Source organism: Fringilla coelebs (genome assembly GCF_963513975.1).
Source record: "Fringilla coelebs genome assembly, chromosome: 6".
NCBI classification, from domain to species: Eukaryota; Metazoa; Chordata; class Aves; order Passeriformes; family Fringillidae; genus Fringilla; species Fringilla coelebs.
Window position 1 is genome coordinate 45,050,980 of NC_140034.1, and position 14,170 is coordinate 45,065,149.

Here is a 14,170-nt window from a genome sequence, read left to right on the forward strand (position 1 = left end):
TCATCTCCTTCCGAGCAGCCCCTCCAACTCATCTGCAAGCCCCACAAATCCCAGTGCACCTTCCTCCTATCCCTCCCATCAAGTTCTCACACTGCAGTGCTGGAGGCAACACATTTTCCCTGAGCCAGTGATGCTGCTTTGAACAAGGCGCAGCAGGGAGAGGAGTGAGAAGAGCTGCTCCCCACCATATTCATACAGCCCTGCTGCATCAGAATAGAGCTTGCATGACACTTAAAGTTCCTCAAGCTGCAGCAGAACAAGATGCACCCAAGGCTGCATCCAGCTTTCTTCTCTCCCTGGAAAAAGGGAGCCAACAGCCAACCAAAATGATACTAAAATGAAACCTCCACAATAACACACCTGGGTCAGCACAGACCAAAAGCCAAGCTCTCTCCATCCCTCAAAACTCCTCCAGTGTCTTTGTCTTTTTAAAGTGAAAGGTTCCCCTGATGCCAAAGATCTCTTGAGCCAAGCATAAGTAAGGCATGCTATCTTAAAGTAAGAGAGCCAACATTTTAAAGGAACTTGCTGCCTTTTCTGAGTGTTCAGCAGACACCAGGTAATTGGTGTAATCAGGAAATCTAGTATTGATGGGCACACAGCATTTCCAGAATCAGCTGCTGTAACAGGGGAAACTTTCTTAGGAAATCTCAGCCCTTCCTGTTCTTAGAAGCGGCCAGTTCAAAATATACAGGGTAAATCTTATGTATTCCTTAACAGCTCCTCATCTCACAGCAATTCCTGGCTATGGAGCTGACTTGCACTTGACTGCTGGAGGTTAAAGCCTCTCTCCTACTGAGCTCCCTTTCAGGCATGAGACATCCTGGCATGCAGTCCCAAGGGGTGCCTACAAGTCTTCAACCTGCCTAAACTCCTCCTGCTGTCAGGTCACAAGGGTAAGTGATCCTCAGGGAGGTGAAGCAATCTACAGCAGGAGCAGGACACAACAAAAGGGGGGTGCAAAGCAGTATGGGCAGCCACATCCTGCCAACAAGCCATGGCACACTGACAGTGCAGGGAGCAGAGTGCACAGGAACTATCAAAGGAAGCACCAGAGCCTACAGCCTAAGCTCATGTCATGAGCTAGAGCAAGGAGGCACAGAGACTAAAGCCATCAGCATAGAGAGCATTTCCTTCCTATTCCCCCTCTGCCTCAAATTCTCCTGGGCAGGAAAGAGGAAAAGATGGTGTGGAGGAGCAGGGATCAGGTTACACTAGTTCTAAACAAAGTGGTAGGAGGACAGGACATACCTCACCAGTCCCAGTCCCTTCTTCCCCTTAATACCACAAGTTCTTTTGGAAAACTAAGGCCTGTCTCTGGTTCCCAGGATAAACAATCTTGTACTAAGTGTGGTACACATTCCCACAGCAGATATGCAGCCCTAAGCACTCAACACAAACTCCAAATGAATTTGGTGGGCTAGATACACTCATGCCTTCTTTTCCTACAGATGCAGTACCTGGGGTTTTTTTGGACACCGGACAGCTGGTCTAACTATAGCATGTGTCAGCCTGTGATCCTTCAAAAGGTCCACATGCAATGCTCTAGACTGGGAATGAGCGACTGCTTCCTCTTTTTAAAACTGACACAGCACAGGATCTCCAATATCAGAGCAATGGAAACAGAACAGAGGCAGAAACTCCCTCAGGCACCTGACCAGCTCAGCAGACTCCTTGTGTTTGGGATCAGGTGATTGGGATTCCTTGTGTTTTGCTTCTGAGCCCTGGCAGTAGTGAACACACTGCTCCCAAGCAAGGGATGCCAACAGATGGGCCCTGTGCAGAGGACTCCCCTGCTCAGCTCAGCAGCCTCAAGAGCTGCTCTGTTTACTTTATATACTTGGCTCTAGGCTGTCCCCTGGCTTTCCTGAGGACAGCCCAGTTCCTAGAGATGCTGAGCTCACCTGAAAGAGGTAACAAAGTGGAAGGACTCCTTATGGAAAGCCCCGAGGGGTAGTGCCCGTGTGGGCAGTACTCACAGGCTGCTGTACATCCGTTGACCATTCTGCTGGTTCTGCAGGCGAGTTTTTGCCAGGTCAATGGGAAATACACAGGTGACCCCGATCAGCCCAGCTATCCCTCCATTGATCAGCTTGGCAGGTAAACTGTAAGGGGAAAAGATAGAGAGAAACAGATGTCTTAGCACTGGGTAATATCAGGGAAGGGAAAGAGGAAAGAGCTGAGCTCTTGCGTGACCAGAGTTAATGCACCACTGTGAGACAAGGCTGTCCCCCCCAGCACAAAGGAAGCTCTTCCACAAAGCAAAGCTTGGTTCCTGTTGTGTATATGGAGAGGCAGAGAAAGCAGCACATACCATCAGCACAAACCACCGATAAGTGGAGTGGAGCCAAACACCTAACCCACACATTACTATGAGCAGGAAAAAATCCTGTTGCCCAGGGCTCGGGGATTTCTGTTGTCCCTAGAGGAGAAAAGACTGAGTGTTGGACCATCCACCACATGGACAGCCTTCAGTTAGGGGTGATGGCATCCGAGCCAGCAGGTTTACTGACAAATGCTTTCCTGCGCCACAATCAGATCCGCAGCTAATGAGAGGTTCGTGATACATCAGCTGCTACCATCATGTGGGAATGGCCCCAGCAGAAGCACCCAGCTGGCAGCCACGGAGCAGATGGCTGCAGCCACGGGAAACTGCTTCCAGACCCATCTCCCAGGGCCAGGGGAACACACACAAAGCAGCAGCCCGGCAAAACCACGGGGCTGGCAGCCTGCAGGGCTGCAGATGTGGAGACGTGAGCTCATACCTCCGGGGGAAATCAAAACCTGGCTCGCTGCACGTGCTTCCGCAGCACGGGGCTTTTCCCACTCCCCTTTGTGCTCCCACAGAGAATTCCTGAGCAAAAGCCACATCAGCTAAACATGGGTTCCCAGCAAATTCAATTAAGAAAAATGTCCTGCACTTACATGCTCAATAAACCACTGCACACAGAGACAAAGAAAGCCTGTTTGAGTCAGCTCCCTCCAATAAAGCACAGGATATGGCTCCCTGAACAGAGGATGTGTCAGATATTAGGCTGACAGCACTCCTAGACTGCAGCTGAGTGAGCCTGCAAGGCCTATCCTCCCACCAGGGGAAGTGGCACACTGCCTTTCATGGCAGTGACATGCTGCACTGGATGGGGGGACAGACTGCATTACCCTCCAGAGGCAGCAGTGCTGAGGCTGGCTGTGGCATGGTGGGGTGAAGCCCCACAAACATCTTCTCCCCAACAGCACTCCAGAGCACTCTGCATCAAGGGGCAAATGCAGAGAGGACCAATAAACAGCCATGCTTGAGGGAAAGGCAGGATATGGAGACTCAAGGTTTCAACTTGAAGGGTCCCTGAGGGAAGCAGACAAATGAAGGATGGAAAAACTTTGTCCACAAGGGCTAAGAATGATCTTGACACCTCAGGACTGACATACTGACATACCTTGACACACTCTCTGCTGTCCTGCACCCAAAGCTCCTTCCTCCTCAACACCTGGCAATACAACACATACACAGCCCAAAGGCTGGTGCAGCTGGAAGAAGAGGTGCCAAGGACAGGCAGACAGATCTGAGCTCAGCCTACAGCTCGAAACTAGACAGTGCTGACTGAGATTAAATCAGCACAGTACTTTAGGAGGGCAGGCCCAAGTCAGTGCACAAGCTCAGTGCAGAGCTAGGCTTTCAGACCTCACGAGCTCCAGACTGTTGCCTCAGGGATCTTTGTGCCAGTCTGAGAATGGAATAGATTTGCCTGCAAACTCCTACACTGAACTTGTTCTCAGGACATGGGAAAAACTTCAAACAGTAAGCTTCACATCATTGTGTTCTCCGTATCTAACCCACAGTCACACTGAAGGAGGAGGTTAGAGACCAGATAGAAGTGTCCCAGGACAAAGACACCATGGACAAGGAAGGTGTTTGAAGACAGGATCATGTCAGCCTCCCGAAATTCAGCTCTGAAGTCACTGTTGGAAGGTCACAGACTGTGAGGCACAACCAGTGCCCGCTTCCAGCCTCAGCACTGTCATCACTTCTCTAAGTGTCCCTGAAACACCTGGGACAGGCAAACACTTTCCTTTCTCAACCTGTTCCAACAGTGAAATCAGCCCAGGTTTTCTATCAGGTGGGACCGAGACACAGACACAAAGATCAAGTAGCCTGCTGCTACTGTTAAGTGCAAGAGATTCCCCAATTTCAGCTCAGACCCCAGCAATAAAGGGGAATCATCTGATGTGCCTGGGCAAGCCAAAAATTTGAGACTGCAGACAGCCTCTCCCTCTGCCTGTGGGGAAGAAACCCTTGCTCACACCTGAATCTAACCATCCAGATTTCCCCATGAACACTGCAGGGGAAAACGAGTACGGATGGACACGAGGCAGTATCCAGCGAGACACTGAGATTAAGTTCCACATGCACTGCTGCAGAAATGCAGGGCCCTTGATCTCACCATGCAGCAAACCACTGCTGTTGATTTTAGTCTTTTGCTATCAATCTTGTTCTACTGAGGGGTGTCAGAAACAAATCTCCTTGGCTTGGCTGCCTGTGACCACTGCAGACATGTGGTCCCATCGACTGGAGAGATGACCAAAGCAGGAGAGGTGAGGGATTTGAGGCACAAAGAAGAACATGAGACAAAGACCATTGCACCTGAATCAAAAGCTTTTTCCCCTGTGACTGAGTCATCCCACTTCACACACCAGTGCTTTCTGCTCTCTCAAGGGATAAGAATCCACTGTGCCTGGTCTCTCTGTCCTATTTAGCTTCTGCACAGTTACTGCCTCTCACTACCTACGTGTGCAGGGCTTAGTGAAACGGGGACAACGCTGGCTAGCATGCAAATGAAGCCATTTGCTCAGTTTAATACAAGAAGGGATAAAAAGGCATCCCAGTTCTCCTCTTCTAGTGCTCCTCCTCAGCCCTTTTAACTAGTCCCTGTAGCCAGCAAGCTCCTGCTCACACCACCCAGAGCACACTGGAGGAGCCAAGGCACATCTTGTAGGACACATCTCCTCTTGTAGAACACATCTCCTCTTGTAGAACACATCTCTGCTTCCTTCAAAATACCAAGCTTCAAACAGCCACAGACATCAGATCATTTTGCTTTGCTGAGGTTATCAGGAACATAGACCTGCCAGGCTCCATGGAGGTGAATCTCTGCATGCCCTTCATGGGTGTGTTGGAAGAGTTCCAAATTGGGTAGTGGACGATGGCCAAATCTAGGCTCACAAACACTCCACAATGCTGTATTTTTATCAGCACAGCTCAGGACTGTTTACATTTGCAGAAGACATGCATCCAGGAAGATATCCTAATCATGGCAAATGCTAAGAAGGGGCAGCCCTTTTGCCTGCAGCATTCAGGTACTGCCAAGTCCTGTCCCTTTGTCTCCATGTTTCATTCACCCACTCATCCACCCCACCTGTCCTGAGCTTGTAACCTGGAAAAGCAGATGTTAGAAAAGCAACATTAAAAACCCCACAGGAATCCCACAACATGCAGGAGTCACTTAGCTGGGGCAACTTCACAAGCACCAGAAAGTTAAACCCACATGGAGGACTGTGCAGATCCACCTGACACGGCTCTCAGGAAGCAAAGGGTAAACTGTGTCTTTCCAGGAAATGAATCCCAGTTCATTTCCAGGGAAGACTCAAATCCAGCCTTTACCAGAACCAATACTCTTAAGTTTCCACTGTGCACATATGTGTCCTTAATCATTGTTGGTACTTCTTATTCCTGCTATCACTCAAGTCTTGACTGTCTGTAGAGTAAGGGCACAAGGCTGCACAAGGCTATGTGGACTTTGTCTTTACAAGTACTGCATCCTTGGCTAGTCAAGGACCTAGCTTTGCTCCCTTGATGCCAGCAGCTGAAGTCAGCAGGTCAGGGTGACCTTTGAAAGAAGAAACAAAAAGGAACGGACTCATGCAGCATAGAAAGCAGAGGGTAGAAAGAAAAAGGCAATGAGAAAAAAGAACTGAGGAAAGCAGAGATGTGACAGCATGGCAGAGGATACAAAATAAGAGAAGGTTCAAAAAAAGTGGGTAAGAAAGGAGAAGAGAAAGAATCAAAACTGTTTAAGGCCAGAAGAGGTGATGAGGTGATTTCTTCCAACCTCCTGGATCCCAAAAGGAAATAAGTTTGAAAGATTTTAAAAGAAAAACCTACAGCACAATTTAAAAAAAAAATTAAAAGTTACCTGATCTGTTTATCAGCCATTTAATTCAAACTTGATCTTGTTAAAAAATGAATCTGTTCCTTCCAATTGTTCTCTTTCGGTCACGTCTTTCTCACTTCAGTTTCTTCCTGGGAAAGGACAGAAAGACACCAAGAACACAAAGTTGAGACACACTCTCCTTAAAGCTCAGGGGCTCCTTGGCAGGCAGGCTGTAGGGTTAGGACAGCTGAGGCACAAGTGACTTAACGGAGCACCTGATCTCCTCAAAGAGGAGACTGAGCTCCAGAGGGAGCCTTATAAATGTATGTCTGTAAATATAAATATACAAGGACATATGGAGGGAAGAGTTGCCAGGGTCGTCAGGTTCTAGTGGCACATGAGGAAGGGAAGCAGCCAGGAAGAGCACAAGCTCTGCCCAGAAGCCAGGACAGCCATGTCTGTCACTTCTCTCCAACTTCAGAGAGCATTTCACACCATACCAATGCACATCCCCAACCCTCTGCAGGTCCACCCAGCCAGTCCAAGAGAGTCAAGTGTCATCACAAGACTCTTTTAGCACTTCCCTTCAACACATACATGCTGTGTCCAAAGGACAGCCTTCAAAACACTGCTCTTCCAGAGGTTACTATCCTTTCTCTATTTCTGAGCTTAAACAGACAGCCCATGTTCAGTCTTGTGCCAACATTGCTTTTTAAGCAATGCCTCTCCCTCCCCAAGCTACTGATGCCACTTTGCCCTTTGGACCGCTCCTTTCAGCTCAGGGCCAGACTGCAGGAACCAGCTCTCTCTAAGACTCTTAATTGTTACTGTTTAATGAGAGCTGTTAGAAGTCACAACACAAAGAAATCTGGACACCAGAGAAAATGTCAGAAGTGGCCACAACTTTCAGCTTTCTGGGGTGCCTTCATCTCCTCACCTGCAGCCTGGGAATCAGATCCCTTGTGCTTTCTGCAGGTGTCTCAGCAGTATTCAGCCAACTTCCTCCCTCCTCCCTTTCACTTGCCACTTGGATGCTGAGCCAGAAGCAAAGGAAGTACCTTTGCCCTTTCCCTCTGGAATGAAATTTGCTCCTGTACTGCAGATTTCCCAAGTCACACAGAATGTCACATCGAACAGAGGGGCTTACAGGCCGACACTTCTGCTCTGGAGATACCTCTGGCTCTCAGTGCATTCCTGAGAATAGAAGATCCCTGAAAGTGTGAAGAGCTAGTGAAGGTGCAAACAGGTATGGGAAGGAGTTCAGGTCTCCCTCCTGTTATATCAAGTGCCAAGGATAGGATAGAATGAAACCATTTGTACAGTCCCACTCTTGGATAACATGAGACTGGAACTGCCTTTTCTGCAGCCCCACATTCAACTAGAGCTGTGAGAGACCAGCACATGGAGCTCCCTAAGGAAAGGCATTCCTCCTCAAAACACTGCACACAAACCTCACCCGGCGCACTATGCTGTTACACCTTCTGTGGCCCTCTTCAGACAGTTCACCTGATCCCAACTGATCTGTGGCTGCATACCTTAAAAAGCTCCAGACCAGCTAAGTCTGCACTTTCCAAGGGAAAATCACTTATACCCTTCATTACATGTGCTTTTATATGCATGTCCACAAGAGCAGCTTGGTTTAGGTTAATCTAATTTTAAATTAACCAGAATAAGACAAAAAATATAAAAATAAGACAAAATAAAATATAAAAATAAGACAAAAATATAAAAATATAGGAAGACCAGTAGTTGAAAGCTGTAACCCTGTCAAAACAAGTTGTGAATCGTCAAAACTCACTTGATAATGTCTACACCCTCAATAAACTTGTGTTATTGAGACAGGCCTGACAAAATACATGAACTAAGCAGTCCTAACAGTCTGCTCCAAGCTCTGGGAAAACACCCCCCTTGTTGCCTCTGCTGCACCCTTCAATGCAGAGGGGCATTCAGGAGGATAGACAACCACCACAAAGGGCAACAGCAAGAAAAGACAGCAAGGCTGCCGATATTCACCACAGCCAGGTAGCCAAAAGAGTGAGAGACCAAGATGGACACACAAATACATCACAGTGCTGTTTCTTACCTGCTGACACAAGTAGGGCAATGGAGTCCCTCTGCACCAAGAGAGACTTGGGACAGCTGAGTTTAGTTCTCTCTGGCCTTTTTTTCTTTTGACTTTTGGCTTCAGCTCCCCACCTGCCCAGTAGCTACAGAGTCTTCCACAGCTGTCTGATCCAGTTGGAAAACTGCTGCTGCTTCCCACCCGGGAACAGATGCTCCTGCTGCAACTGCACAGCAAGACAGGGTAAAAACAACCTTCCTGGGTTTAAAACTGGGCAAAGTTACAGGTTTCCTTGGTGCTGGCTGTACAGCCAGCAAATACCAGGACTAGTATCATCTCCCCTAACAAAAGCCACTCAACTCGCGGACGAGCGACGGGAAGCGAACAATGTGATCATTTTACAGCAGACACCAGCACTTGATAACTGTTTAAACAGCACCTGGCACTGCAGAGGCCTGAATGTCTGTGGCCAGGGGATTTTAATGAATTAAAGGATTTTAATGCAATGAAGTGGAAAGCTTATTTGAGCTCTGTTTGTTTAAACAGAGCTCCAACGAATGATCATTTGCAAAACAAACCCTAAGTCACCCCAAGCTCTATCTGATCACTTTGCTGTAATCTACAGAACTCCCGGAGTTCCTTAAAAGAGGTGAATGATGAACCCTCCAGTGGCCTGGCCCAAGAGTTTCTGAGCTGAGCCGGACCCCAGTCACTTCCAGGGCAGGAAAATAGCTGCTACCATTCTGCAGTCTAAGAGGGGGAAAAAATGGCTGGGAAGAGAAATGCTGGGAATTTTATAGGACATTTAAAAAACAAATCCAGAACAACATTATATATTTAACCTAGAAATGAAAGAGATTAAATAAAGACCTAAGTAGATCTTCCCAGGAACACAGTGCTCTCAGGAGCCAAAAACCGCACATAAAAGCAGGCAAGCATCTGCAGCCAAGCAGGGTGTAGTTCCAAGGCTTCCTGTGGGAGAAGTGTCAGGGAGCAGGGTTTGCATCTTCCTAGGAAATCTGCCATCAGGACCTGCATTGGGGCAGCAGACAAGCCAGCAGCACCAAAAAGGTGCTATGCCTCAGAAAGTTTTTGTATGGTTAAACATAGGACAACGGCACTGCTGGAACTGGGAACCTGCATGGTAAAAGGAGCTGAGTAATTGGGAGGAAACTGGTTTAAGAAGTGAAATAAGAGTCACCAGAGAGCCACCTGAAAGCCAAAGAGGCTGAGCAGCCTTCGTGGAAGGGGATCCTAAATTGAACATCCCATAATTAAGAGAGTGAGAACAGCATGGGAGTATTTCCTTCCTAGAGTGCTGTTAACACAGCTAGGCATGGATTAATGCCCCATTACTTGCACACCAGGAAATCCCTTTTACATTTATTAAAATGATCAGGCAAATTAGTTTCAGAGCCACACGCACACCGAAGCGGTGCAAATGGCCCGAAGCTCATGCTGACACATAAATGGCTCAGGAGCCTCCTCGATCCTGCCTTTCCCTTTTCTCACCTCCCAAAAGTCAGCTCCAGACAGTGACAGAACAGCCACACTAAAAGTACCACAATGCAATCCTGGATGTATCTGGTCCTCATGGCCTAAGCCACCAGCAAAGTGGTGCTATTTTTCTCCCCTGCCTTGCCATACATCTCCCACACAAATCAGACAGTGAAGCTTTCTCCAGAAAGGCCAACCTTTGTATCTGCTCTCCTGACCCCATGGGGCATGGGGCTGAACTTTCAACCTTCAGTTTTTGCCTTATCACCTGAAGGAAAAGTGCTTACTAGAGAATCAGCATGAGGCATGGAGGGGAGCACACAAACCTCATTTTGTCTCATTAATGCATCACACCAGTAAGCTTGGATTGGAAATACAGGCACCCAACATCTCCACAAGCCAGGAAATCACCAGAGAAGAAACAGGTTAAATTTAACCACACGTCTCTGACCTTGCTGATTGTATTTAGTGCCACCACACTGTCCTACAGATATGGGTTGCCACCTCTACTCCCAGAGCCACTGCTCTATCCCCAGTCTGAGCCGAGTACAGCACCCTCCTTCTCCTGTCTTCCCCTGCCAGGTTGCCAGAGCCGCAGCTGCCATCCTCCAAGCCAGCTCTGGGCTCCCAGTCCACCAGCTCCCCCAGTCCTGCCAGCAGACCCCCACCCTCCCAGAGGCCAGCTCTTCACTTCTGCCCTCGGCCAGCACTCCCATGTGCAGACCCCTCCCCAGCAGCCCCAGTGCAGCTGAGCACATCCTCTCAGGCTCAGACTGCTGCACATGCTGGTTTATCTGAGCACACACAGGCTGCCGGTTTGACAGAAAACCTTTAGCAAATGTCAGCTGCTGCTGTGGCCGAAGAAAGCAAATCTGTCTTCTCCCTACACCCAAATGTGTTCCCATCCCTGATTTCATGCCAGCACAAATATTTGTGTTGAGCAGTCAGACAGGAATGAGACAGAACTGGAGGCCAGCACATGCTGGAGCTGTCACTGAAAGCCAACTTCTAAACTACAACCTTGACTTAAGAATAAACAGCAGAATGGGAAGTCAGGACTCCCTTCCACATATTTCTATTTGTCTTGAGAGCAAACAAACTCAAAGCCCCAGCGAGAGAAGCTGATGTCAAGAAACAGGGCTCAGAAGGTGAGCAGAGGAAACAAAGCTGTGGCAGCATCCACTGTGTCAAGAGAACACTGTCACACAACCATTCACAGTCAGGGATGGCAAGGGGAAGGAATCAGCAACGAGTACCTGCTGGGAGAGGAGGAACCCTCTGGGATCAGCCCACTTTCCTTCATAGCACAAATGCATCTGAAGGTGTGGACACTGCCCAATTTTGTTAATGACAGGAGCAAAGCTGTCGTCACAATAAGGTTTAAGGAGTGCAAAATAAAACTGCAAATATTTCCTGAGAGAAGCTGCTTTCTAGATGCATGACAGGCACAAAGTGCACACGGGAGCTGGCACCAGGTAATGTCACCTGGGGAGAAGCTGTCAATTTGGCTCTTGCCTGCTCAGGACAGTTTGGGACAGAGGGTTCAGAGAAGATAAGTGGCAGTTTAATGCTGCCTGCTTACCTTTAGGCCCTTGAAAGCAGGGACTGCCATGAATTTCCTTGCAGGACCTGGCAAGGCATTAGTCCTCAAGAAAACAAAACAGTTCTCAAACACGCTGGTGAATGCTCTCCACCATCACCTCTCCAGCTGCACAGGGGACAGCACGGCCCCTTGACACCATTCTGCCACCAGGCAGAAGCCCCGGGGCTGCACACGCAAACTCACCTGCCTCGTGGTCAGCAGCCAGCTGTACTCGTACCACAGTGGGCTGTGAGAGCACCAAGCCAAAGGCAGTCTTCCCCCTTGCCTCAGGTGATAAAGGCCAAAGTACCAGCGGGGAGGTGCCATGCCAGCCGCCTGCACCATTGGCTGCTCACACCCTGCGGGGACAGGATCAGTGGCACAGCGCCCACTCAGCTGGCAAGGCACAGGATGCAGAGCCTCAGCAGGCAGGGCACTCCTCCCTAATAGCCCCTGCAATGACTCTCAGCCCCAGCAGTCCCTCCCCATCCTCCACAACTGACCTCTGTCTCGTGCAGCTTCCCTCACGCTGGTCGGGATGGGCTCCCCTCCCCGCCTCCTCCTATCACCACGAGAACAGTCAGGCTGGCACCCTTGCAAAACTGCAGGCAAACTCTGCCCCCATATCCAGCCTGCACTGTCCCTGCACACTGGGGAGCCTTAACTGCATGCTGAGAGAGCCCGTGATGAGAGAACGCCTCGAAACACCTCCTGTGTGCCACAAAGGGACAGGCGAGCTCCCTGGCTGGGGGCTGTTGTAGAGGTGTTTGGCTTTGCAACTGCAGGTGGTGCAGTATAGATTTACTTAAATGCCCACAGAAGGGAAAAAGAGGAACAAAACTCTCGATTAGCAATGAGGACTCTGAGCTCGCATTCCAGCTCCATCACTGACTTGCCCTTCACCTACAGGATTTCAAACCACAGTTGGCAGCCTGACGAACACCCCGTGTCTATGACAACATTCCAGCTTAGGAAAAAAACAAGCCTCGAACAGAAACAGTCCAACATCTTAGCAGACATAGTTACTCACCACATCCTTGCAAAGCAAAGGAGTTACCAAAGACATCAGGCAGAGCCTTGACTGCTCCTGGCAACTGCCCCTCTATCTGCCTGGTCTCAGGCACACTAGGAAAAGCCAGCATAGCTGCTGACTCCAAAGCAAAGATCAAAGTGAGTGGAGCAGCAGGTATCACTGGAAAGCAAGGGGACAAAACAGCAGGGAAGCAGGTGGAAAACTTCCTGCCTCCAGGCAGTTAGAGTAGGAGAAACACACTCAGTTTTCCTACTCCCTCCCCTTTGGGCTTTCCATCCTGCTGGAAGCAGAAGCTGCCCCCCCACTCCCAGTACAGCAGCATCATGCAACTTTGCCTGCTTTGCTAAGAAATCTTTTGCAGAAAGTAAAGACAAGAAGACAACAAGCCCCTCCTGTTACCTCTGTGAGAGCTAAGGCTTGGAGCAAGGCTTCCAAAACTTGCAGCAAGAGGCTCTCCAAGCCTTCCTGACTTGGAGAGCATCTCCAGGCCAAAACACCAGCCATTTACTTAGATTACAGCAGAAGCCATTTGCCCTATTGCTTAACAAAAGGAGTCCCATGGAGGCCTCTTCTTGCATCAGCATGATCCCTTTAACACTGAGATGCCAAGCCATCTGCCAAGACAGAAAGACTTGGGCAACAGGCCTGTGATAGTCTGGAAGAAACACCAGATACACCTTTCGACTCTGCATGTCTTGGGTAGACACTGCCCTGGATCAAGAGACAGAAAGCTAATGCTCATCTTGAAGCTGGGCATGGGTATCAGTCAGTACTGCAGCACACCAAAGGCTCCAACACCCACCTGGGATCTGTCATTTTAGGAGCTGCTCTGACCTTCAGTCAAGGAAAGTCCCTGTCCTGGAGGTTTTGCAACTGACCTGCAAGATGGGATGAGTAAGGACAGCCCTTAGGAGAAGTGACTCACCCAGGGCTCACAGGGGAAGTCTTGGTATCCAAGACATTGAAGATGATAAATTGAAGGAACCAGAGGGAAGGTTTCAGCAGGACAAATGAGCTTGCAGTCATCTTATTGAGAACACACTGCTCTACTGAAGGACAACATATTAAAACACTCTTAAGGCAGTATCTTCACGCACAGGAGAGAGACAACAGGTCTAAAAGTGCTCACAGCCCCCCCGGCAAGACAGAGGGGAGCAAAGGAAACCCATGGGAGTGCTGGTACTCTTCCCATCTCAACCTGCCTCCTCTCAAAGTCTTCAAAAAGGCAACTGGGTCAAGTCTCAAGAGACCTGGCTCTTCTGCTCTGCACAAATGCCACATCAAGCATGTTGCCCTGCTGCCCTGTCACTCCTCTGAACACTTATAACACAAGTAACAAGCCTCTAAATTTAGGACAACTATTCATGCTCAAAGCAAACTGTCTTGGAGTAGGTGCCAGAGGGCTGAAAACCCTTTCCATGCATCTCATCATAAAATCTTCAGTGATGTGGTCATACGAGGCCAGGGCATGGCCATAGCAAAAATTCAGGCTCAGCACTTGCTTGAAAATAGTGGTGGATTCCAATCTTTGGTCTATAGAAACCTGCAAGTCCCCCCACCAATTCAAAAGGATCTCTAAGAGGTAGCTACAGAACAGGTAATCCATATGCAAATACAATGAACTATACAAACATACATATATATACACACACACACTTTTACATAAAATGGTTATTTAAATTAAGATTATAATGGACTAGGTTATTCTGCAGCTGCAGAGGCAGCAGTAGAAGCACAAGCTAACTGACAGACAGTAAAACGGCCTGCACATGATCATGCTGATGTACAAGCAAGTGCATCTTGGATGTTACTGGACAAACATTAAGTGGGTGCTTATTGCCAGTAATGCT

General features: G+C 48.8%; 1 protein-coding gene across 2 annotated transcripts in view; it reads right to left on the reverse strand.

The window, feature by feature from the left end:
• SLC25A22 (solute carrier family 25 member 22) overlaps positions 1 to 14,170 on the reverse strand; it is a 51,370-nt gene that overhangs the window by 22,209 nt on the left and 14,991 nt on the right. For both annotated transcript variants that reach the window (XM_084207053.1, XM_084207054.1), the window contains 2 exons: positions 6,189 to 6,295; positions 1,980 to 2,105 (listed from right to left, as the gene is read on the reverse strand). In XM_084207053.1, the coding sequence (XP_084063179.1) occupies positions 1,980 to 2,105; positions 6,189 to 6,208 (146 nt within the window). In that variant the 5' untranslated portion in view covers positions 6,209 to 6,295. The remainder of the gene's footprint in view (positions 1 to 1,979; positions 2,106 to 6,188; positions 6,296 to 14,170) is intronic.